General features: G+C 38.9%; 1 protein-coding gene across 1 annotated transcript in view; it reads left to right on the top strand.

Moving 5' to 3' along the window:
* Positions 1-27,147, top strand: part of ALG14 (ALG14 UDP-N-acetylglucosaminyltransferase subunit) — a gene marked incomplete at both ends in the record, with an annotated part of 86,167 nt that overhangs the window by 24,845 nt on the left and 34,175 nt on the right. The window contains one exon of the mRNA XM_080690490.1: positions 11,084-11,215. Coding sequence (XP_080546616.1) covers positions 11,084-11,215 — 132 coding nt within the window. The remainder of the gene's footprint in view (positions 1-11,083; positions 11,216-27,147) is intronic.

Below are 27,147 nucleotides of genomic sequence, written 5' to 3'. Positions count from 1 at the left end.
TATATATATATATATATATATAATTAAAGGAAATGCCTCTTTGTCTCAGGTTTTGAGTACAGTTCAAGAAGAACACAAGTCTAGAAGCCTTAAGAGTTAGTAAATAAAAGCATAACTGAGTAGTGCTAGGGATTAAAAATAAGTTTTTCCGGTGCCTCTGAAGCCTGAACTACAGCATGGGGTTGAAAACAGCCCTCCTGGTTCAAGTCTGCCTACAGAGCAGTCAGAGTCCCAGACTTTATACCTTGCACAGGTAGAAAATCAGAGCCTTAACCCCTGGAGAGGTTGACTTGAAAAGGTTTTGGCTTTGAAAACAACAACTCAAATTGAAGATGGGGTGAGATATTGCCCTGAAAATAGAGGCTTCAGAGAAGTGAATACCTACCCTGTCCCTGCACCGTGTACCACTTGGGTTTTCTTTCTGGATCTTATCCAAAAATGCTAGAGGTATATCCTCCAGGCAGGAAGTTAAAGATCAGTTTTAAAGAAACTGATTTGTACAAGAGAGCAGAACTCTAGGTTCTAACACGTGGATACTGACTAATTTTAACCTTCAGTCAACATATCACACCCAGCACACCTAGCTACCTATCTATCCCTTAATACCAGAACTTCTCAGTCCTTTTGCTATTGATATTTTGGGCCAGATAAATCTTTGGTGTTTAGCAGCAACCTTGGCTTCTATCCACTAGATGCCAAGTCCCCCCAAATCCTACCTCCAGTCATGGCAACCCAGCTGTCTCAGACATTGCCAAGTGGGGTGAGGAGGAGTTTCTTTCTCCCCTTCCGCTTGCAAATCATTGGTTTGGACCAGTATCCACAGGCTATATGAGGAATGCCTGTACCATGAGAGAAAATGAAATGATAGTCAGTGAAAGGAACTTTTGAGAGCAGGAATCAGAAAAAGTTTGTTGGGGGGGGGTGAAAGAAAGCAGGTATTTTCAGAAAAATAGGATATTAATTATATTCTTTTAAAAAGAAAGACTATTTTTTTATACTTAGAAACACTTGGCTCTTAAAATTTTGATTGTGGGAAGCCGGTTGTGGTGACACATGCTTGTAATCCCCACACTTGGGAGGCTTGAGACAGGAGGATCACACAGATTCGAAGCTAGCCTCAGCTACTTAGTACGCTCTCAGCAACTTGGTGAGACCCTGTTTCCAAATAAAATATAAACTAGGTCTGGGAGTATAGCCCAGAGGTAGAAAACCTCTGAGTTCCACCCCCAGTACCACCAAAAAAAATTTTTTTTTATTATGGGAATGAAAAAATTCATGGAGGATTAGAAATTCCCACTAAGGAACTCTGCTATAAAGCATTTTAAAAGAAAGAAAGAAAGAAAGAAAGAAAGAAAGAAAGAAAGAAAGAAAGAAAGAAAGAAAGAGAGAAAGAAAAGAAAAGAAAAGCTGAAACAAGCCGGGCATGGTGGTGCATGCTTGTAATCCCGGCGCTTGGGAGGTGGAGACAGGAGAATCACACAGGTTCGAAGCCAGGCACTCTGGCTTAAGAGATCCTGTTTTCAAATAAAAATATAAAAAAAAAATAGGTCTGGGAGTGTAGCCCAGAAGCAGAAGGGCTTCCAAGAACCCCAGTACCACCAAAAAAAAAAAAAAAAGCTAAAACAATAGAGAAGCCAGGCGTGGTGGTGCACACTTATAATCCCCATGCTTGGGAGGCAAAGACGGGAGGATCGTGCGGGTTCAAAGACAGCCGCGCTGGCTTAAGAGACCCTGTTTCCAAATAAAATATAAAATAGGTCTGGGAGTGTAGCCCGGAGGTAGAAGGGCTTCCAGGAACCCCAGTACCACCAAAATAATAAAAAATAAAACAATAGAGAAAAGAAAGTTTAACAATTAAACTGAATATTGAAGGTTTACTAGCCACAAAAGAACAAGGAAACAAGAGAAAAGTTCAAACCAAAACCAAAATTCATGACCCAGGAAAAATTTTCAGAACTAGAAGGACATGACCCTCAAACTAAAAGGACTGTGCCCAGCCCAGTTGAACGAGCCATGAAAAGGTAAGTCATCTATAATTTCACAATGAATAATAAGGAGAAGATGCCAGAAACTTTTAAAGAGAATAAGTAAAGGAGTCGCAGGAGAGATTCAAAGGGTATTGACAACAGTGGAGCCCTAGTGGAACTAATTACATATTGATGTGGAAGATTTATTTACTGGAGAAATAACTCAAACACATACTATAAGCCCCACTATTTTGAGGCTAGTATACTTATATTTTGGGAGCACCGAAGTTTTGCTGTCACTTTAGTAAGTAGAAATGGCTTAGGTTTGTTTTTGATTGGGGGGTTATGCATTTTTGGCTCGTATATGAATCTGTGATGGTTTAGTAGTTGCAGAATTTATCAATCAGCACCACTAACAATAATGAAATAAGCTTTTACTCACACCACCTACTCTCTTCCACAAGGTGGGGTGCTGACTTCATACAGTAGAATGAGACTTTGTTCAACTTCCTAAGACTTCTAAATTTAATCCATTTGATATTTGTCTTCAACAATTCCCAAGCAGCTTTAGAAATGTTTGTAAACTATCTAATTACAATCGTGGGGTTTTGTTCTAGCTTATAAACTATATTACACACTCATGGTGTAATAACATTTTGAAGGTGTGACTAATATATATATGCACTTTTCCTTAGTCTGATAAACTTTATTTCATTAGTTTATTCTAACGAGCTCATCAGCTATAGTTAAAGGCAAAAGACCTCTAATTTGGAAGAAATCCAGTCTAAATGAGTGAAATAGCTTAATAAGAAAATATTCATAAGTTTTTACAATTAGAAATCCTGCTGTAGTTATTTCAGTGAATAGGTAGTTATTTTCAAAACAGTATATTAAGTAGATTTATACGTGCTCTTAACATATTTTTCGAATCATTCTGAATTGATGGAATTGAAATAACCATCAACAACATATTATAGTTATTTCAACCTTTGATGACTTGACCTTTTCTCTGTACCACTTAAATTTGTACAGCATTCTTACAATATGCAAAGCAGAAATACTTTATAATGTGTTGCTGTTATTTCTCCATTTTACAGCAAATTAATGGCATTTAGTAATCTGTATTTGGATTGACGCAAATAACACAATTTTTAAAAATTTGTTATTTATATTGTGAGTGCAGTCATATAGCTTTGTTGTTATAAGTGAGGACATAGCCTGTTGAGAATCCCATATGTTCTTTCTTTTTGCAAATGAAGATTCTTTGGTGCCTTGTAGCCATTAGGCCTCAGGAAACACTTCTGGAGCCTGGCAGTGACAGCCACACCCAGGACAGCATAATTCCAAGCCTTCTAAGGGCAACCCCATGATGGTGATGTACTTCCAGTTTTAGTGAGTATCAACTGAGGAGCTGAATATGGCAAGAAAGTGAGAGGGAAACTGAGTGTAGAGCGTGTCTGCTGTCCTCCCAGGCCTAGCAGGTGCTCAGTTCCTGAGAGCTGATGTGCACATGCCCAAGTTAGGATGCCAGACTGGGTATTGCTGAGAACCAGCTCTGTCACCCCATACCCGATAAATTTTACACGCCTCACAAATCAGATCAAATATAAGATCAGGAAACCTGACTTATCAGAATATAGTTCGTGGTGTTCTACTTGATGCTAACATATTTAATTATCATATCTTATGTGTTTATCTCTCTAGCTGTGTTTATCACTTGTCCAGTGTTGCCTTGCCAGACTGTAGAGAGTTCCCTATGAATGTCTTATTCAGCTTTGTGTAGCCTAGCTTATGCTACCTGGTAGGTGCTCACTGAGTATTGAATGAATGAATGAGGCTGTGTTCATAATGAATAGTTCTGAAATTCAGTGACAGAAACAGTTGTTTATATAATAAAATGAACAATCAAAGGAGTTTTTATCTTATAAAACAGGAAAAATTTAAATCTTATTTCTGACAAGACTTGGTACAGCTGCCCAGATGTATCTCTCTGCCTGATCTTTTGCAATGGCAACTACATTGCACACATGTGCACACGCGCACCCACACACACACAAACACACACACACAGTACTGCCTCCAGGAGCTCCAGGCTCTCCTGTTAGGGTAGCAAAAACTTAACTTCATACTCTGTACTAGACTTCCTGAGGAAGGATTGAGTCTCATAGCATGTGGGAGAAAGAGATGAAATCTTTTTCCAAAGCTCCAGCAAGATCTCCTGCCTCATGGTCTCCAGTTAGGTTATACTCCCATCTTTTAGCCAATCATTGTGGCCAGGGGTGGCAAATTTTTTGTGGTAAATTATGGTCATTTTGATTTCAGAATGATTCACTGAGCTGTCCAACATACATTTAAAAAAAAAAATACTCCATGTAACTTAAGCTTTTCCAGGCCTGCTCTCAGAACCAGGGTTGGGGATGAAGGAAATGGCGTGAATACCACCAAAACCATCTGGCTGAGAATGCAAAAGGAATGATCTGCCCAGAGGAAAATTGGGGTATTGTCAAAAGAAGGGGCCAGTAAAGGCTGGAAGAAGACAACAAATGTTCATTATAATGAGCTAATAACCTTTTGGGCCACAATCTCATAATTGTTTCAGAAACAGACTGCTTTTTTATTTTCTTGAATCCCGAGACCACCAAACAAGAAGGGCTTCTCAAAGTGAAACAAGGAGTGACCCCTGGACCTTGGGTGGAGCTGGGGCCACAGCCCTGTTTGTCTTTGACAAGTCAAACTCAAAAGTCACTTATGGGATCATAGTGGCTAATGGAGGATGCCTGATCAGAGCCAGGCCTACTTGTTTCACGAGAAATACTGAAGCCCAGAGAGGCGGATTTGCTCAGTGACAGAGCCTGCGATCACCAGGACTCGGTGTGGAACACAGCTTCCCCACTCATGTGTCACTTTGTGGGACTTCATCAGCTACTGTGAAGTAAACATCTGCCAAATACTTGAAAGACATGCATATCTATTGTTTTTTGTGGAAAATTGTAGTCATCTTGATTACATAATGATTGAGCCATCCAATTTTTTAATGTACATACATACTGTATTTTTTTTAATGTTTTGAAAGAAAGCTGAAACCATCTTTGGTTAAATGAAATTTTACCATTTCATTTTTGTCTTGTTTCCAAGATTCTGCAGTAGTGTGGCATTGATTAAATAATAAATATATTGTACATTTCAGTGCATGGTAACAGCAAAAAATGACTTCATAGACCACTTGGCCTGCTCTGTTGTGGTTTATGATGCCATCTGGATTCTTTGGTGGAATTATTTCCATCTAAATCACTACAAACTTCTATTTGGTTTTCACAAATCTGAAGCCAGAGATGTTTGTGGGTTTTAGCAGTGATGTAATTCTGGAACACACTTAAAAGTTATAAGTTGTCATATACTATTAGTATTTAACTCTTGTTTTATATAATTTCAGGCAAACTAGAATCCTAAAGTCCATTTCTTTCTTTCTTTACTCTTCAGCATTCTACTTTTTTTGTCTATCTCTCCACTATACACTTGGTTATATATCAGTTAAATTGTGTAGGGAGAATTGGGAGCCCTGGGGGTATCTAGAATAAGACATGGCCCTTGGCCCTCCTTAATTAGAAAAACTCAGATACATAGCCAGGATGTTTCACTAAGATTTATCGTTTTCTATAAAAACATAGAGATAGAGAAAGTTTTACTTTCTTTGGCCATTTCAATGACAGAGACCAGATCACGATGCAAGGTATGGCTGTATTCCAGATATACATACTGAACTGCACAGAGAGAAAACACTCAACTAAAACACCCTTTCTAGGAAGGAGCACATGACCCACTTAGCTACCAGGCAGGAATGATAGCAAAATAACAGAACTCAACAGAAGGGACTTAAGGCCTAAGGCTCAACAGAAGTAACATCCAAACAACATTTTATAATAAGACTCTCTTGGTCGGGTATGGTGACACATGCTGGTAATCCCCAGACTTGGGAGACTAAGACAGGAGAATTGCAGGTTCAAAGCGAGCATCAGCAACTTAGCGGGACACTCAGCAACTTATCAAGAACTTTTTTCCAAATATAATATAAAAATACAGGCATGGTGATGCACACCTGTAATCCCAGTACTTAGGAGACTGAGACAGGAAGATTTCAGGTTTCAGGCCAGCCTCAGCAAGTGATGAGGCCCTCTGCAACTTAGTGAGACCCTGTTTCAAAATGGAAAATAAAATAGAGCTGGGGGTGTAGCTCAAAGGTAGAAGGCCGACAGAGGGGCCAAGATGGCAACCACAGCTGCAGCAACAATTCCTGGCAGCGGACAAATAGGACAGGTATTCCTCTGAGAAACCCCGAACATCAGATTTTGGTTTAATATCTAATCGGTACAATATAGAGCGACATTTATACCCATGACTTCCTAACTAAAATATAAGAAAGAAGAGATGGACCAAGATGGTGGAGACGGCGGCAGCCAGTATTCAGAAGAGGTAGATAAAACCAATCCAACCCACCATGAACTGTTGGATAAATCCCCCCCAGAAAAGACTGCTCCTGCCTCACCTGCTCAGGAATTCTGGACAACATACTATGTAAGAAAAATGCTCAGGAAGAGGGCCAAGATGGCAGTGGCAGCAGTGGCCAGTATCAGGGAGAGGCGGATAAATTCATTCTAATCTACCCTGAACTTTTGAGGAAATCTCCCCAAAAGTAGACTGCAGCTGCTCTACATGCTCAGGAACTCTGGACAACATACTATGTAAGAAAAGGTTTTGTTTAGATAGACCAAAATGGTGGCAGCAATGGCGGCCAGTATTCAGGAGAGGCAGACAGATGCAATCCAATCCACCTTGAATTTTTGAAAATATCTCCCCAAAAGTAGACTGCTCTTGCTGCACATGTGCAGGAATTCCAGACAACATACTATATAAGAAAAATGTCCAGGGCAAGTCAGAGGGAGCCCCACCCATATTGCTGGGCTGATTCACTGTGCCAGGTGTCCCGGGAGACCTTGGCTCATGGTCGCTGTGCTCCTATGCACTGTGTTGGTGGTCAGGGTGTGCTTGGAGCAGCGGATTTCGCTCTCCACGCTGAGGCTAGGAGCCTCCACTTTCAGTGGGGAGATAAAATCCATTGAGGCTAGGGTATTGGGCTCTCAGCTTCTGCAAATGACATGCTATTTTCTCCTATGTGTGTGTGTGTGTGTGTGTGTGTGTGTGTGTGTGTGAAAATGGGAACCTCTATAAATGTCATGCCCACAGTGAGAGTAACCAGAGCCTGCTGGGCAGCAAGGCCAGGTCAGGAGCCAGCGAGGCCAAGCCCGGAGCCTGCCGCTTGGCGAGGCCAAGTCCAGAGCCAGTGAGACTGGGCCCGGAGCCTGACCTGTGGCAAGGCCAGGTCTGGATCCAGCAAGGCTGTGCCCAAAGCCTGTTGTGCAGCAGGCCTGGAACTGGGGACTGCTTCACAGCAAAGGGCCAGCGGGTTTTTTCAACTGCGTGGCCAGGAAGCAATAGAAGCTGCCGCTGCCTCACCTAATCTCTCAGTAGATTTCCAGATCCAAGTGATCTCTATTTAAAAAAAAAAAAAATGGTTGTGAGTGGATCATCCTATCAAAGTTACTCACCTTCTGGCTTTCAGGTTTTCAGTAAGTGGGAATAAGTGTGGAGAAATAGAAGATCTAGAAGATCTAATACATTGTTGGTGGGATTGCAAGTTGGTGCAACCACTTTGGAGAACAGTATAGAAGATCCTCAGAAGAAGGAAAGTGAACTTAATATATGATCCAGCAATACCACCTCTGTGTATCTACCAAAAAGAATAAAAACCCAAATACCAAACTAATGCATAAACAACCATGTTCATAGCTACACAGTTCATCATTGCCAAACTGTGGAACCAGCCAAGATGTCCTTCAACAAATGAGCGGATTTCAAAACCATGGAATATGTACACAATGGAATTTTGCCCAGCCATAAGGGAGAACAAAATTATGGCATAAACAGTGAAATCTCACAAAAAAATAAGAAATCGAATGCTTTTTTTGTATGTGTGTGGTACTGGGGTTCCTGGAAACCCTTCTACCTCTGGGCTATACTCCCAGACCTATTTTTATATTTTTATTTGGAAACAGGGTCTCCTAAGCCAGCGAAACTGGCTTCAAACCTGCGCGATCCTCCTGTCTCCACCTCCCAAGCTCAGGGATTACAAGCGTGTGCCACGCCCAGCAGATGCTTTTTTTTAATGTGCAAAATATTAGAGAGAAATGGGTAACAGGAGGAACTTTAGATGAAGAAGCGACCCAATAGAGGAGCAATGAAGGTGACATATCTGAGGGGATAAGAGGGAGGATAAGGGAAACTCTTTAAAGCACATGATGTACTTAAACATATCAGAGTCAATCAGGAAGACAAGCATGGGTAGAAGGGAGGGGGAGGGAAGGGGTAAGGGACTGGGTAGGGGTTGAGTGATGTGTGCATGTTTATCTCCACAAGTTTTTCATCTCATCACCAAAAAAAAAAAAATTATTAAAAAAAAAGGTAGAATAACCCTGGGTTCAATCCCCAGTACCACAAAATAAATAGGTTTGTTTTGGGGTATAGTTTAGAAATAAATAAGTTTATATATGGGATATAGTTCAGAGATAGAATGTCCCTGTATTCAATTAAAAAAACACCTTAATGGGTTTTCTTTGTCATAATAATTATAATAACATGGAATCTTTTGGGATTCAAATTTATCTTATAATATGGGTTTATAGTCTTATTTAAAAATCTTAAAACTCTGAAAACCAGAGGAAATAATTTCAAGTTTTTCACAAGCTTATTTAACAGAAAAACCTTATTTGAATTGATTTGAGGCTTATAGTCCATTTATCCCTCTTAGTATGAATATTCATATTTTACTATAGAAATATTAATGTGTTTGATTACTTCCCCAGATCCCAAAAGATGATTTTATATAATATATGGTATATATACCATATTAACTGTCCACACACTTCTAAGCAAAAAGGTATCTGAGAAGGGATTTATGCTTCGATAGTACTACTTGACCTGTTACTCATTTTTCAATTAACAGTCTCCACCAATCAAGCAAGCACAAACCTTAAACAAGTTTGCCTCTGTTTGGTTACTGCTCCCTGTATGGTTACAGCTACCTGTACTATAGTTTGGAAACTATGCAATACTAGTTTCTAGTTCAACATTGAATCTTTGGAATTAAAAAAATTGATTTGGTGAATAAATGATGAATAAATAAAAATAGTAAAGAACAAATTGACCCCAGATCCCCCATTCTTAACTGATATACCATAGAAAGAAAAGAAAATATACTTTGCCATTAGTAGGGAAACAGAGTGATCACAATGTGGGTCATTTTCACTTGGTGGCTGAATATGTAAGAACCACACTTACGCCTCTTTGAGCATAATAGAAAGCTCCAAACAATTTTACACCTTTTTCTGAATGAAAAAAAAATAGTCTTAACACTAGACTAGTAGTAATGTTTTTTTTCCAGTAGTTTAGGGAAAAGGCCTTTCTATTCTTTTCTCAAAGAGAAAATTGATTCTCAAGGTCAAAGGGAAAGGGGGAGAGTATTAAATATTTGTTATTTTATCTTCTGACTTAAACTGTATGATAGCCAGGCTCCAAGAAAGCCTTCAATGAGTCTCACCTCCTGATATTCACACTCCTGTATAGCTCATTTTCATTTAGAATAGGGTTGACCTATATAACCAGTAGTAATACTTTGTGGTTTCTGCCTTGCCCTTTGTTGGAGTGCACACATTTGGAGGCTAGCTGTTATGTAAGGAGAACACTCAAGGAGCCAATTGAGAACGCCCATGTGGCAAGACACGAGGACTAGTAGTCAACTACTAGCACTAAACTGCCGGACAAGTGGGTGAGCCATGTTGAAAGTAGATTCTCCAGCAACAGTCAAGCCCTCAAATGTTTTTAACCCAACAACTTGATTCATGTTCATGAGACACTCTTAGGTCAGAGTTACCCAGCCAAGCCACTTCTGGATTCCAGATCCACAGAAACGATGAGAAACAAAAAATATTTGTTGTTTTAAGGTACAAATTTTGAGGTAATTTGTTACACAGCAATAGATAACTAATACACTTGAAATTTAGATCCAAAGAAAATATGTTGTTTTTCTGATTATAAAACTAAGAATATATTCTTTTGAATCTCAAACATAAGATATATATGACATGGCAGATAAAAAAAATACTCTATAATATCGTCTTTATAATTTAAGGTATGTAGTTCCAGATTTTCTTCAGGCAAATACGAATGTATTTGTACATATGAGTGTTTTGTTAAAAAACATTGGATCATATTTAACATACTTTTATATAGCTTGCGGGATTCACTTAATGTCATATCTGCCATATAAATTCATGTAGATCTGTGTTATTTGTTAATATTATTTTATTGTATAGATTCTCTATTTTCTATTGCAGAGTATTTGGTCTGTTTTCAGTTTCCACAAATATGAACAGATGGACATGTGAGCACATCTGTGGGATATATTTCTGGAAACAGAAATGGTGCCTCCAAAGTAGACTCATTTAAAATTCACACAAGTACTTCCACATTGCCCACCCAAAAAAGTTGTGCCAATGTATTTGATCAGGGAATGCAAATACCAATTTCCCTAAACCTTCAACAATACTGAGTATCCACAATCATTTTCATCAGGTAGGTGAAAAATGACTAGTTTTTTTTTCCTTTTTTGTTCAGTTTTTGACCATTTTTCATATTTGTTGGTTATTTGTGTTTATTTTGCTTGAAATTATCTGTCTTGTTTGCACATCTTGATAGAAGATTGTCTTATATATCTGTTTACAGGACCTTTGTATAGTAGCATGTTAAGCTCTTGGCCCATAATATATTTTATAGAAAAATTTTTCCAACTTATTGTCAAAACTAATTTTAACATTTTAAAAATTATATTTATGAACTTTCATACCTAAGTGATATGATAGTTAGATAAAGCATCATATAGGCCTTATAGCTCTAATATGAAAGTGATTAGAATGAAATAAAAAATAAACAAGAAAGCATTTCCTGTTTCTACAAATGTTTAACTTAGTACCCAATTGATTTGGATTTCTCTTGTTTTCTTCCAGCATACCAAATACTACATTCACCGAATTCCAAGAAGCCGTGAGGTCCAGCAGTCCTGGTTCTCCACAGTGCTCACCACCTTGTACTCCACATGGCTCTCCTTTCCTCTAGTTCACAGAATAAAGCCAGATTTGGTAAGCAAGATGATCACTAAGAGAGAAGGTACCTCTCCTATGGATCTTTCATTAGTAACTAAATTTATTGCTTCCTTAAACAGCTACCATTTATAAGTGTGCCAGATAGCATACTAGACTTCTTACTAAACTTTGCTAAAATTGTTCACTTAAATGTGCTCTGCTAAAAGAGGTGAGAGTTTTTTGCCTTCCCTTTCTTGCAGTTACTTGAACTCTAAAATTTGCCCTTTTCAGCTGTGTGCAGTAGGGCATGCCTATAATCCCAGTATTTGGGAAAGTGATATGGGAGGATTACAGGTTCAAGGCCAGTATGTAGTAACTTAGCAAGATCCAGTTTCAAAATAAAAAATATAAAGGGTTGGGGTGTGGCTTAGTGATAGAGCATCCCAGGTTCGATAATTGCCCTTTTCTCCTCGCATCATGTCATAAACACTTAAAAGCAGCATGTTTAACCAGTTTCTTTTCCTAGTCTATGGCTTATAGCCAGCATCATGTGCTGGCCGACCAGAGGACAGTCAATTTTTACTCTTTTTCAATAGTCTTTTGTTTTTGTCTAGGCCCTGTTACCAAATATGGTACTCAGCAGGCAGAATGTCACATACCGTCAGGTGTTCTAAGAAAGTAGTTCAGAAAATAAAACGGTGAAAATGTAATTACTGCACACTGTGTCCAGCCTTTCTTTCTTTATCTGTTAATGTCTTGAGTTCTCTTTTGGTCTTTACTATGAAGTTCTATTATTAAATTCCAAATGTACTTTAGTGGACAATGTGTATCAGTGGATATGTTATCACAGTAGCAGTATACAGTTCTTAAATGATACCCACATTTCTATTGAAGGCAAAATCCATTAACTGGCATAGCCTGAAAGGAAAGTTTTATTTGCTTTCCAGATACACAAGTTCTGTTAAGGTGTATGTTATTCTCATGAATAACTGAACTGAAATATGTCTAGCTACAATGATTTAGAAAGATCTCTGTTTGGTCATTGCCTTTCATCTGCTGGATTACAGCGGGATCCCTCTTTTGGATGGAAATTGAGAAATTGGAATTTTCTACATGAGTAGTTTTCCACATGAGATTTTTTTTAAATACTTTTTAGAAGGCCAGGCATGGTGGTGCACACATGTAATCCCATCATTCGGGAGGTAGAGACTGGAGGACGTGGTTCACAGGCAGCCTCAGCTACTTAGCAAGACCCTTCACAACTCAGTGAGACCCTGTTTCAAAAATAAAGAGATTAAAAAGTAGGGCTGGGTTGTAGCTCGGAGATGCAATGCCTGGGAATCCATCCCCAGTACTGCAAATAATAATAATTAATAATGATAATGATGATGATGATACTCTAGAGCTGGGTATCATGGCACATGCCTGTAATCCCAGTACTTGGGAGACTGAGACAGGAGGATTGCAGTTTCCAGGCCGGCCTAACAACTTAGTGAGACTCTCCACAATTTAGTGAGATCCAGTTTCTAAATAAAAAATAAAATTAGGGCTGGATGTATAGCTCAAAGGTAGAACACTCCTGGGTTCAACTCCCATTACCACACTCAAAAAAAGATACTCTACACACAGTAAAATGTGCAGATCTGAAGTAGAACATTTCCATTACCCCTGAATGTTTCTTCCTGCATCTTCCCAGCCAGCCCCTATCCCCAAGCAACCATTGTCCTGATTCCCATCACCACAGATAATTGTGCATATATTCTTTTTTTTTTTTTTCTTTTCCTTTGGTATGTGTGTGTGGTTGTTGGGATTTAACTCAGGGGCATTCTAACTCTGAGCTACACCTCCCCCGCCCCCCAGCCCTATGCCTTGTTTTACTTTTTACTTGGAAACAGGATCTCAGGTTCACAGCCAGCTCTCTGCAACCTAGTGAGACTTTTTAAAAAATAAATAATAATAAAAAAAAACAGGGCTGGGGTGTAGCTCAGAGGTAAAATGCCCCTGTGATCAATCCCTAGTGCTACCAAAATAAAAAAATTAATAACTTTTATGAGGAAATTTGCTATTTTTAATCTCTTAATTTACTTTTTGGATGAGATGGTAGCCTAAAATATCAGCTTATTTTGAGGAGAAAAATTGTAAATCTGTTTATTGAAAGTATATTAAAAATAAGGCTGTTTTATGAAGACAATTAGGTGAAAAACCTTGCTTGGAGAAAAATTATATACCCTATTTTGGAGACCTGAATTTAATCCTTAACAATTAGAATAGATGATTTATTTTCTTACAAAGTTATAAAATACTTTGATGTGGTTCTAATATTTCATATATCATATTTTTATGATGTTTTATTTTTATAGGACTTTGCCAGGCATTTGTGAATAAAAGTCACAGATTCATAGGATTGTGCTTGAGGTTTTTTTTTGTTGTTTTTTTTTTTAAAAAAAAAAAGGACCAAAAATTGATCAGTTTTTTTTTTTTTTATGGTACTGGGGTTCCTGGAAGCCCTTCTACCTCCGGGCTACACTCCCAGACCTATTTTTACATTTTTATTTGGAAACAGGGTCTCCTAAGCCAGCACATGCAGCTGGCTTCGAACCTGCGTGATCCTCCTGTCTCTGCCTCCCAAACATGGGGATTACAAGCGTGCGCCACCATGCCCGGCTTCATCAGTGTTTACCAGGGTCAAAGGGTGAGGAAGAGTAGTCTCTCTAACTACAGAAAGACTCAGAGAAATTTTTGGGGTGAGGAACTGTTCTATCTTGATTATGGTAGTGGTTATTTGACTATAAGTCATTGTCAGAACTCAAATTTGTACACTAAACAGCGTAAATTTTATGTGTGTAAATTATACTTTTATAAATATGCATTAAAAAATAAAGTGGATTGGAATGGGGATCTCTGTCACAAACATCAGGGCATTAGCTTTGAGTAGCTGTGTGTGCAGTATCTAATCATACCTGAGTGCTGGTGACGTGGTAAGCCACTGCTTGCTTCTTTCTTGACACTTAACCACTCCCGTGTTTATAAAGCCTGGAGAAGTAGAGCAAGCGCTTGAATTGGGTTGGTGGCATTTGTCTAAAGTTTCTGACATAAAATTCAGCATCCTTTTATTAAAAATCTAGGTCAGAGAGTATCAGTGGCAGCCAAAAATGACGTATTTCATCAAATGAACAGAGGTATCTGGTCATTTCAATCACTTATGCCTGTCTCTCTTGTAGCCTTGGAAGTAGTACAGTAATGTCAGATTTTGACTGCTTTGTTATATGTTTGATTTGTAGGTGAATGTATCATCCTCAAAGCAGTAGCTATTAAAAGTACTGAAAAGTATATATCAAATGCCTGCTATGTGCTACTTTTCTACCTGGATATCTAATAAGCATCTGAAACCTACTTGACCCAAGATAGTAGGTATTTCTTTCCATTCCCTATCATGGTGAATTTGCTCACGTCAGATACCCAGAAGTTATCCTGAATTCCTCTCTCTCATAACCTAGTTCCTATGTTCAGTAGCAAACTCTGACAACCATGTCTTCAATCTGTTCCCCAGTCTGTCCTGTTCCTATCCATCTTCACTGCCCCTGTGCCATCTCACTTCTCACCCCCCAGTTGCAGTGTCCTAACTCCTCTGCCTATGGAAGGAGGTTCATTGCCCCTGCTTTATTTTGAATGTTTCCTTCAAATTTTATGGGTTAGAAATGTAATCTAAGGTCATATGGTAGTGGTAGTTGAGAGTAAGGACCTTTGGGAGGTGATCAGGTTGTGAGGGCTTTGCCCTTAGCTGAATGGTTATAGTATGGTAGATTCTCCCTGTAAATCCTGTATTTATAATTTTAAAATTGTGTAGAACTGCTTTCTTAGAGAATCTCAAGTACCACAAAATCTAAAACTATTCCAATATAGGCTGCAGAGACAGAAGGACTATTTCTGATTTAAATAGGATCTCTTTATTTCAGCTTAGTTACTTTTATTTCATGCTTACCTATTTTTTTACTCTACTTTTCTTTTTTTTTTCTTTTTCTTTTTTTTTTTTTTTTTTTTTTTTTTTGGTGGTACTGGGGTTCCTGGAAGCCCTTCTACCTCTGGGCTACACTCCCAGACCTATTTTTACATTTTTATTTGGAAACAGGGTCTCCTAAGCCAGCGCGCGCGGCTGGCTTCAAACCTGCGCAATCCTCCTGTCTCTGCCTCCCAAGCGCAGGGATTACAAGCCTGCGCCACCACGCCCAGCTCTACTTTTCTTAAAGCTAAGTGCAAACGTCTTGAGAATATGAGTTGTATTTTATTAACCTCTTTCAGTGTCTACAACATTACAAGTAGTTAAAAGGAAACACCCAGTAAACTTTGTAACCCCAGTACTTGGGAAGCTGAGACAGGAGGATCACTGGTTGGCAGCCAGCCTCAGGGACTTCATGAAGTCCACTGCAACTTAGTGCGAACTTGTTTCAAAATAAGAAAATATATTCTGCCACTGAGCTACACTCCAGCCCACCCCCTTTTTTTTTAGTTTTTTATTTTGAAGCAGGGTATCACTAAACTACCTTGCACTGGCCATGAGCCTGCAATCATCCTGCCTCAGCTCCCTGCATGCTGGAGTTGCTGGGGTGTGCCGCCACGCTCAGCTTGATGCTCTTTGTTAAGCAACTTTCCTCCCTGTATTAGGGAAGGTTCTTCTGAGAAACAAAGCCTATGGGATGTAGATGTCCACATATCTGTCTCTAACTCTATTGAGGTGGGGCAGAGAGATGGAGAGATTTAACAAATTGTTTCACACAATGTGGAGGGTTAGAAATCCTCAGATCTGCAGTCATCAAGCTGCAGACTCAGGGAAGCCAATGGTATGAGTTCAGTCCAAAAGCTGACAGGCTTGAGCCAGTTTTTCAGTTCAGTACAAAGGCAAGAAGAGACTGTGTAACTGGCTCAAATTGCTAGTTCCTTCTTACTCAGATTTTTTTGTCCTATGGAAGTCTTTAATTAATTGAATGAGGCCCACCACAGGGAGAGTAATCTGCTTGACCCAGTCTAAATGTTATTCTCACCCACAGATTCCATCACAGGCACATTAAGAATAACTTTTGACTAAATGTCTGGGCACCCCGTTGTTAAGTCAAGCTGACATAGCATTTACCATCATATCTTTTATTCCTAATTTGCTTATGTTTTTGTTTTATACATGAAAAATGTTGAATTTTATCAAATGCTTTGGCATCAATTAATACAATCCTGTTATTTTTTTATCTTTAGCATGTTGATGGGATGTATTATATTGATTAATTTTGTTAAACAGTCTTGCATTTCTGGGATAAATCCTATGATCATGGTATGTGACTCTTTTGTATATTAATGAATTTGATTTACTAGTAATTTGTTGAGGATTTTTATGAAAGTATTCATGAGAGATAATTAGCCTTTGGCTTTCTTTTTTAGACTATCTTTGACTAGTTTTCACACTGAAGTCATACTAGCCTCATCAAATGATTTGGGAAGTATTTGTTCCTCTTCATTGTCTAGAAGTAATTGCTTATAATTTATATTCATTCTCTTGAAATGTTTGGTAAAATTCTAAAGTGTAAACATCTGGTCTTGGAGATTTTTTTCTTACGCATAACACACTAAGGTTATGGATTATATTTCTTCAGTAGTCATAGAATATGTTATTGATCTTACATTGGGTAAATTCTGATAGTTTGTGGTAAGGATTATTTTATCTATATTATTAAATGTATGTGTATAGAGTTCATTGTAGTATACCTTCATTATCCTTTCCTATAGTTTTAGGATCTCTAAATTCTAAACAGAAACATCCTCTGTTTCATTCTTGATATAGGGAATTTTATCTTACTAAAAATATCAATTTTATTGGTCTTTTTATTTTTTATTTTATTTATTTATTTATTTTTGGTGGTACTGGGGTTCCTGGAAACCCTTATACCTCCAGGCTACACTCCCAGACCTATTTTTATATATTTTTTAATTTGGGAACAGTGTCTCTTAAGCCAGCAAGGCTGGCTTCGAACCTGCGCGATCCTCCTGTCTCCGCCTCCCAAGCGCGGGGATTACAAACAAGCGTGCACCACCACGCCCGGCTTTTATTGGTCTTTTTAAAGCATCAGCTTTGCGATGATTTTTGTCCCCTTTTTTATTACTTCCATTCTTCTGGTTAATTTGGGTTTTTTCTGCTCTTCTTTTTCTGGTTTCTTATGCAGGAACTTAGATTATTAAAGATTTTCCTCTTTTCTGTTATAAGAATTTAGTGCTAAAACTGTCTCAGTTCTGCTTTAGCTTCATTTTACAAATACTGACACGTTGTAATATCATTTCATTCAGTTCCATGCTATATATGTATGTTTTTCGAAACTTCATCTTTGATCCATGGAATATGTAGTGTTTTGTTTAATTTCCAAGTTTTAGGATTTTTTAAAAATTATGTTTAGCCAGTTTCCAGTACAAATCCATTATGGTTAGGGAACATACACTGTTTTTAAATATATTGAGATTTGTTTTATGCTCTGACTTGGTGAATATTCCATTCACTACACAATAGTAGTCTACTATTATTGTGTGTAATGTTCTATAATTGTTTGCTAAATTTTATAATTGATGATGCTGTTGGATTTTTTCTGTATCTTTGCTAATTTTCTCATAATTGTATTGATTGCTAGTGGGGTCATGGAACACTTTGTTAGCCCCCTTCTAAGCCCATGTTTAAACGGTGCCACTGATTTTGGTCTTTCATAATCTCCTCTATGCTCTTTTTGCCCTAATATCATGTATGCGCTGATCCCACATTCAAATCCCATCAATCAGTTTTGTATCTTGAAGCCCAAAGATCTCCTTATTATTCTATTTTCTTTAGTTTCTCCTAAAACTAGAAGTCTTTGGGCCAGTAGAATGGTTTTATATTCTCTAAAAAATATTATCCAAAGTCCAGATGTGGTAACTCATACCTGTGATCCCAGTACTTGGGAAGCTAAAACAGGAATATCACAGGTACAAAACCAACCTCAGCAATTTATTGAGGCCCTGCACAACTTAGTGAAACCTGTTTCAAAATAAAGAAAAATAAATTGAGGCTGGGGTGTAGCTCAGAAACAGAATGCCCCTGGATTCAATCCTCAGTGCCCCCACACACCAAAATATATGTAAATAAACATACATGGACACAGACACACTTGTAAAAAATGTTTGTTTTAAGAAAAAAAGGGAAATTTAATTTGCAAGATTGCGGGTCATTAAAGTAAAAGGACGAATTATGTTGAACAGCGGGGGTGGGGGAAGATCTGTGATGTCCTTGAGGGTAAAGGACAAGTACTTTTGCATTTTCCAGGGCCCCTTCCTAGTGAAATGCTTCCTCATATTTGTGGAATGACTTAAAAATAAATGAATGAATGCTGGATAATGTGAGTCATCACAAAAACAAAGACACCCACTCTCTAAGCTGGTGCTTTTCTCAGGCCTTATTAAGAGTCTAGAAAAGCAGGAAGGTTTTCCAAAGTCTGCAATATTTGATAACTGGCTTCATTCCAACCTGGCTGTTGTTAAATGAAATACTCGAGGAAAGAGCTATGCATACAAAAATGAAGCCTAATTTAATTTCTAATCAAGTAAAAAATAAATGGCTCATTTTCAATGTATAACAAATTGGAAAGAAATGGACCATTCTGATCGACTATTCTGCCTCTTTGCCTGAAGCTGAAGCTGATTTAATTCACCGTGGCAAATTTGCATGTATTTATTACATCTATGCTCATGCTTTGTATGAAAGAGGGCCATTATTTAACTTAGGCATTTTTCCCTGTTTTCCACCCAGTTTGACCTGTACAGTACCTAAGTTCATAGCAATAACAAGCTGTTGACATGGATAGTGGGTTATTGTCTGTAAGTAGGAGACTCTGATTTTTTTAAAGTTAGATGTTTTCTATTGTGAGCCACAAACTAGGTGGTACCAGAATTATCACTATTTGCCTAGCATATAAAATTTTTATTGGCCTACTAATTAACATGTGTTTGAAACACCACAAAGAGTCAGTTAGCTTTTTGTGGATATGCTAGGACACTTAGAGAGAAACACTCTGTGTTTCCCCTTTTGGTTTGATTTTGCTTGTATAATCATCTGGCATTATATCTTTTGATCATCAAAAACATTTATAACATGGTCAAAGGAAACTCAGCTAGACAAATACAAGGTCAGCCTTCCCAAGACACCGGCCCATATAAATGAAGCTAAAGTGAGAATGAGATTTTTTTTTTCAAGCCAGGTCCAATGGGAAACAATGAGACCACGCTGTCTCCTGCTTGGTGTTTTCCAAGATGAATGAAGTCATACTTGGGAGCCACTCGTTCCAGTTTCTTCAGCTCCTCTGTTGCCCAGTCTCCTGTAAGGCATCAAGATAACACCAATAGTTTCTTTCCAGCTTGTTTGCCTTCATCTAGGCATGTATATTTAGCGACTTTCACACAGATACAGAAAAAGTAGCTCTGTGTTGTAACGTGCATCTAACCAATCTGATGACCGTCAGAGTCTAGCGTGAGAAGTGACTTGATGTGAAAATCCCCCCAGATATCTGGTTTCTTGTGACGGACAAACTGCTTCCCCAGCTGCACGGTGAAGTTGCCAGCTGTGCCACTTGACACATTGGCTGGGTGACAACCTGTAGCTGCTTCCACCCACAGATGAGGTATTTAATTTAAACATTATGGCTTCCAGTTCACATTTTGAGAGAGCTCTGAACACATTCTGCTAAAAGTAAGCTGTGTATTATCAGTTAAAGATTGCTTTGGGTTGTTTTTATTCTCCCTTTTCAGGGATGCTCAGGAGCTCGAAAATGGTTTTTCTTTCTAAGTTGATGCTTTTTCCACTTGGCAAACATGACATTTTTCCCCTCTCCCGAAGCCAGCATAGCTTTGCCTGCCATTTTTGCTCTCTGGTTTGGCTTTGCTTGCGTCATTCTCTGAGTTGTCACTGTTCCAGCCCATCAGGAGCATATTAGATCCAGGCCTAGTGGGGCCTCTTCCTTCCAAGGTGAAAGCTAGTGTGTTTTCACTAAGGGTTGCAGTGTGGCTACAGAGAAAGCAAAAATGAAAGTGGAAGGAAAAAATAATGCAGTTGTGAGAGGTTAAGACAAAGGGAAATGTGGAAGTAAAGCTGGATTTGCAGAAAGGACTGGTGCATCATCAGAGCAATGAGCTCGGAAAGACCTGGCCTCATGGAGGCGCTGGTGTCTAGGTGAGAACAGAGAATGGGGAAAAAGAAAGGAGACCTTTAGGCAGGGTGTGGTGGCACATGCTCCTAATCCCTGCATTCGGGAGAAACAGAAAGAAAAGAAATCTTTGAGATGATCTTAAATGCATAAGTAATTCCTAGAACCAGTCCAGTGCATAGACTTTTTTTCACATGCCCATTTTAAAGGTGCATGTGAAACCAGATGTAGCGACACACACACACACCTGAAATCCCAGAGGAGTATAGCTCGGAGGTAGAATGCTCCCCCCTTTTTTCAATCTGTACTACAAAAATAAATAAATAAGTGTTTATATGAAGCAGTAACTCTATTTGTATAACATTTGCAAATTAAGAAGATGATATTTGGGCTTAGAATTTTTAAAAATCTCCCTTCAATCTGAAAAAAGAAAAGAAGGGAACACAAACAGAAGAGATCATTGTGCGTGTAATGGGAGAGCTTAGGAAGGGCTGCTACAGTCCACTTACATGAGATCATTAAAGATTTTGAGATTTTATAACTAGAGTTGGTATGAAAGTAGCGTGGGAAATTTTATAAATTTGAATACAGATTGTGAGCTACTTAAGGAAAGGTAAGATGTCCTATTCTTGGCAACCCCAGCACCTATTAAAGTGTTTGGGGCATGTAGAAGTTCAATAAATACTGGAAGAGAGAAGAAGAGAGGTTAGGCAGGAGGGAGATAGGAAGGAAGGAGTCAGGGAAGCTATTAAAATGGTGATGAAAGCTTACTACTTTTAAAATGGGGTGGAAAAGCTGGGCATGGTGGCGCACGCGTATAATCCCCGCGTTTGGGAGCCTGAGACAGGAGGATCGCGCAGGTTCAAAGCCAGCCTCAGCTGGCTTAAAAGACCCTGTTTCAAAATAAAATATAAAATAGGTCTGAGAGTGTAGCCCAGAGGTAGAAGGCCCCTGGGTTCCATCCCCAGTACCACCAAATAAATAAATAAATAAATAAATAAATAAATAAATAAATGGGGTGGAAAAATAGAATGGGGGATTACATAACTTCTCTTTGATTACCTTTTTTTTTTTTTTTTTTTGCAGTACTGAGGATGAAACTCAGGGGCATTTTACCTCCAAGCTACACCCCCAGCCTATTTTTTATTAATTATTTTGAAACAGGGTCTCACTGAGTTGCGGGGGGGACCTCACTAAGTACCTGAGGCTGTCTGCGAACCACAATCCTCCTGTCTCAGCCTCCCGGATGCTAGGATTACAAGCGTGCGCCACCACACTTGGCTTTTTGGTTAACTTTTGTTTCTTAATTAGTTCCTGGAATTCATCAGTGGAATTTTATAACACATTCCTAAAGTGTTAGATATTCTATTTCTCAAAGCCATCAAAAGGAAATAGCAAAGTTTCTCATTCTCCTTAAGTGAAAGAGCACAGCAGATTTACTTTTATTTTATTGAGATGAATTTGTGTAACATGAAATTAGCTATTTTAGTGAGACATGGTGGCACATACCTATAATTCCAGCTACTCAGGAGGCTGAGGCAGGAGAATCACAAGATAGGGCCCAGCATGGACAATTTAGGAAGACCCTGGCTCAAGAATAAAACAGGCTGGGGAACGTAGCTCACTGAGAGAGTTCTTGCCTAGCGTGTACAAGGCCCCAGGTTTAATCCGTAGTACCACAAATACAATTTTTAATTGATCATTTTAAAATGTATAATTCAGGCCGGATATGGTGGTACACACTTGTAATCATAGCACTCAGAAGACTGAGAGAGGAGGACTGCAGTTTACAGACAGCCTAGCTACTTAAGGAGGCTCTTTGCAACTCAGTGAGACCTTGTTTCAAAATAAAGAGTAAAAAATAGGGCTGGGGGGTGTAGCTCAGAGGTAGATGAGGTAGACTGCTCCTGGGTTCCATCTTCAGTATTGCAAAAAGCAAAAACAAACCCAAAAAAAATGTAGAATTCAGTGGCGTTTAATACATTCATAGTATTGTGCCATGGTTATCTTTATCAGGTTCCAAAACATTTTCATCAGTAGTTGTTTTACTTTAATGTCTTAGTGTGGTTGGCCCACATAGGATCTTTTATTTAACAACAAAAAAAAATTATTGAAACCCAGACAATGTTTCCTCACAGCCTATAGAGATGAAAGGCCATCTTCTCTTCACAGTCTTTCTTTATAATTTCTCATTTTCCCTCCCCACAAGTCATTGGGTAACATATACCTTTTTAGGTTAGCATTCACCCTTTGTTAGTTTGCTGTTTGGTGACTCCATTTTATTCTAGCCTTCTGGTATAATTTTTTTTTTTTTAATGCCGAGGATTGAACCTAGGGATGTTCTACCTCTAAGCTACACCCCAACTCATTTTTTTATTTTTTATTTTGAAACAGGGTCTCACTAAGTTGCAGAGGGCCTCACTAAGTAGCTGAGGCTGCCCACAAACCTGTGATCCTCCTGTCTCAGCCTCCCAAGTACTGGGTTATAAGTGTGTGCCACCATGCCCAGCTCTGTTATGATATTTAATCTTTAGTAATATTAATACAGTGACATCTGCTGGTAATTTTTTTCCAAGTTTATAACATAAATGAAATTCAATCACTTCCCTCTTAGGATACAATTTGAGATTCCATTTATACCAGGATATCTTTTTTTTTTTTTTTTTAAGTGCTGGGGATTTAACCCAGAGGCATTCTACCTTCAAGCTATACCTCCCAACCTGATTTTATATTTTATTTGGAAACAGGGTCTCGCTAGGTTGATGAGAGTCTCACTATTTTCTGAGGCCGTCCTCAAACCTGCCATCTCCTGTCTCAGCCTCCCAAGTACTGGGATTACAAGTGTGTGCCACCATGCCCAGCTAAGGATAGCATTTTATATGAGATGAAAGCCACACTGCTTCTTCCCTTCCATGATGTCTTTTCTACATGTTTAAAAGGGTACCTTGACTTTTTTCCCTAAAATACATGGACAAATAACTATAAAAATATTCTTCAAAAGGATCTTAAAAAAGAAATGACGAAACTCTGATTACATAGATACTAAGAAGAATAAATAAACATCTTACACAGTTCTAACATTGTGTGGCTTACAGGGGAAAAAAAGTGTTTTAGCACTGTTGTTTAGAGAGGTTAAAATAAAGGTCCAATTAGAAACAGGTTAGAGAGATTGACCTGGTATTATACACTCTTAAAAATAGAAGTTTCCTGATGATAGATAAACCTTTAAATTATAGACAGAACATGTTGTGACTAACCACTCCTTTTAAGAAATGTGAACGCCAGATTTATTAGTTTCATGTGTTTACAATGTTAGAATTTCCATATTCTGCCATGAAGAATGAGATCCTGCAGTAGAATCAGCTGCAGAATTGCAAAGGACAGCAAATTCCGTTTGTTAGCAAAATACCATTTTGCATTCTTGATCTTCCTGAATCCACATTTAAGACCCTTATATAAATCTTCAACACAAGCAGTTTTTAAAATATATTTACAACTGACAATTTGTAAAAATAGGTTTGCTTTTGTGAGCCAAATGATCACTTTTCTCCAAAGGCAGGTGCTGCATTCTTAAATCAGTTTTGTCCACATTTTCAAAGCTCCAGATGCCACTTTTCAAAAGAGTTGTTTATACAACATGATGTTTTGTTGGGGGAGAGCAGCACCTAGAGCTCAGGAAGCCTGGCTTGTTGTTACTGAGTTAATCCCAAGCCAACTTTCTCATTTCAGCTTTTCAAGGGAAGATGTTCTTCTCTTCAAATAAAAATTATTTCTCATCCTCGGTACATAGGTCTCATTGAGCATTTACCCTGCATATTTGCTTCCTCTTTCTATGGTTTGTATCCATTATCCTTAGTTGTGGAATTTATGTCTAAGTACCTATGTTCATCTTCACTTGACATCTTTTCCCACCTTGTTTTCTTTACAAAAGCTATAGGGGCCGGGCGAGATGGCACACGCTTGTAATCCCAGTACTTGGGAGGCTGAGACAGGAGGATCGCAGGTTCAAGTCCAGCCCTCACCTACTTAGTGAGTACTGCTGCAACTTAGTGAGACCCTGTTTCAAAATAAAGAATAAAAAATAGGGATGGGGATGTAGCTCGGAGGCAAAATGTCCCTGGGTTCAGTCCATAGTACCATCACAAAAAAAAAAAAAAAAACTATAGAGTTTGGCCTATTTATCTCATTTTCCACTGCCATCATCAGCCTCTTTGCAGGAATTTTTTTTCCCTCAGGACTCTGGGTGATGAACTTAATTTTCATCAGTTTTCCCATTATTAGTCACCTAGCATACCAACTCATTTTTTTTAAAACTGGGAATCAAACCTGGGGTATTCCACCCATGTCCCCCCCCCTCTTTTTTATTTGAAGCAGGGTCCTGCTAAGATACTGAGGTTCTTGCTAAATTGCTGAGGCTGGCCTCTGCCTGTGATTCTCCTTTCCCAGCCTTCCAAATACTGGGATTACAGGTGTGTGCCACCACACCTGGATCTTTTTTTTTTTTTAATCTTTATTGTGGTTGTTTCCCCTTCAGATTTGAATTCCATCATGGACTTCAACTCTTTGTTTTAAAGCCTTTCTTGCTATTGACTGTGGGACACACAGATACTGAAGAGGGAAAAAAAGCAAACTGTAAGCATCATGGGAGTTAGATATGTAAGATCAGGGGTGGTTGGTTTACTGATGGACTTTATTCAAAGGCCCAGACAAGGCCTTTCTCAATGCCTTTTCTTTGCTCCAGCGAGCACTTTTTTATTTCCAAAACTAGCATTTATCAGGCCTCCTGGTCTTCTCTTTTTTATCAACTAATTCTAAAGCACACTGATGATCCTTGGGCCACAGTCAACATAGACGTGTTTTGTCTATTTCATGTAGTCAGTCAGTATTTGAACCATGGGCTTGGTCAAGGTATTTCACACCCCACCAAAAAACATATTCTTTCTCCTTTTGTAAAATTGAAAGGGCTGAGCCAAATTGTGCCATTCCTGCAGTCTCTTACCTCTGTTGTTTCATTTAGGTGGCTTCTCAACTAGGCTGCATTTGTCCAGCCTTCAGGCCTTGTTTGAGGCCCTGACTGGACAGAGGCAGCGCCAAGGTCTGATGTTATGGTGGACTAACTGCGTGTCTTGTGACAATGGTGGGCTGACTACACACCGTTCAAGACAGAGACCTGCTGTCCCTGAACACTTCTTTAAAGTCCTGGAGTTGCCACTTTCATTGTTGTAGTTAATATTTCTTAGATCATTTATTTTTCAGTGGATTTCCAGATGTAGAAATCAGCATATATCCTCATATTCCATACCTCTACTTTTGATTAGAACAATCAAAATAGGTGATTCTCTGTTGGGGAATCCATTTATATACTCGTAATCATAAATGTATGTAGATGATATTAAGAAAGGAACGACTACCCATGGCCAGGGCAAAGAAGTGTCAGCCTCGGACCCTTGGCTTACCTTCTGTCCAAAAACCAAATGAATTTAGCTTAAGCAACACAGGAATCAGTGAGGGAAAGGCAGTGGGGCACCCACAGGGAAGGGACCTCAAAAGGGCCACCTCACCCCTGTGTTCACACTGGGCCCAGGCACCACTGCTGCCAAGGAGACACCATCACATCTCTTTGGCTGATATGGTTTTTCTGGCCCTACTGCTCTGCAAGCTCACTTAACACTCTAGCCACAGCCGCTATCCCCATGCCTCTCTCCTCACCATTACTCTGTGCTGATCTCTGCTTTTCTTCCCATTGCTCTACCTCTGCTCTCAGGAGACTAGCTTATATATCCTCCTCTGATTGGTCCTTAGATCTGGGTCCTGATTGGTCTTTAGATCTGGGCCCTGATTGATCCATTTTCAATCCTTGTTTGGAATCCCTGATCAGTCCTCACCCAAAAGTCAGGAAGAGCTGCCAGCCCTGGCCCTTACTCCAGCTTACTGCCCTTTATCAATACCTAATGGTAATTTAATCCCACAGGCCTCTTTTCAAAGTTTAGATAATAAAACCAAGAAAAGACTGTGGGTGTCTTGTCCACAGTCATAGAACTAATAGCAAAACATAGACCAAAAACCAGTTCTACTAACTTTCAGCTCTAGGCTCAGCTGTAGACCACAGTACAAATGAGACATTATCAATTTATTTCCTCCATAAGGATAATCAAATGTATACTGTCTATAAGGAACAGAGGAAATAGCCGTAGGCCATATACATACTAGATTTTAAAATCTAAATCTACATTCTAATATATGAACAAGCTTAGATGAGCTATTTAATTTCCACATACCTCCTTTTTCTCAGCTTTTCCACAAGAACCATAATTAATTGTCATGTGAACATAACTATATGTCAATAGGGAAACTTCATGGTCTCCCTCCACTTCATACTCTTTATCATTAGGTAAATGTTCTCTTCCAAAAATCAAGAGACCAACAAGGAGTTAATACATTTTTAAACTTAGAGGAAGGAATGTCTGCACAGTGCCCAGCTTGGATATGGTATTTCTGTGTTCATGTTGATTTTCATGCCACAGTGAGCCCCTTTAGTCATGAAAACAACTAAGGATTATTTGCTTCTCTGTTCTTGCCTTTCTGGCCCTTTCATGTTTTCATCAGACTCCAGCCCTTCCAAAAACAGTGTGACAGAACTTACCAATGAATCCCAGCTCCGTTCTGCTGGGCCACCATTCAAGGACATCCTTCTGAACCTGCTTCTCTCATGAAGGGGCTCTTTGGCATGTGCCTTATCCACCAACAACCTTAGGTCAGTCTTTAAATCAATAATGGGTCAAGTACCAG

Source organism: Muscardinus avellanarius (assembly GCF_963383645.1).
Source record: "Muscardinus avellanarius genome assembly, chromosome: 3".
NCBI lineage: Eukaryota > Metazoa > Chordata > Mammalia > Rodentia > Gliridae > Muscardinus > Muscardinus avellanarius.
Note: the sequence above shows the minus strand (reverse complement) of the source record. Positions and strands in the feature narration are given on the sequence as shown.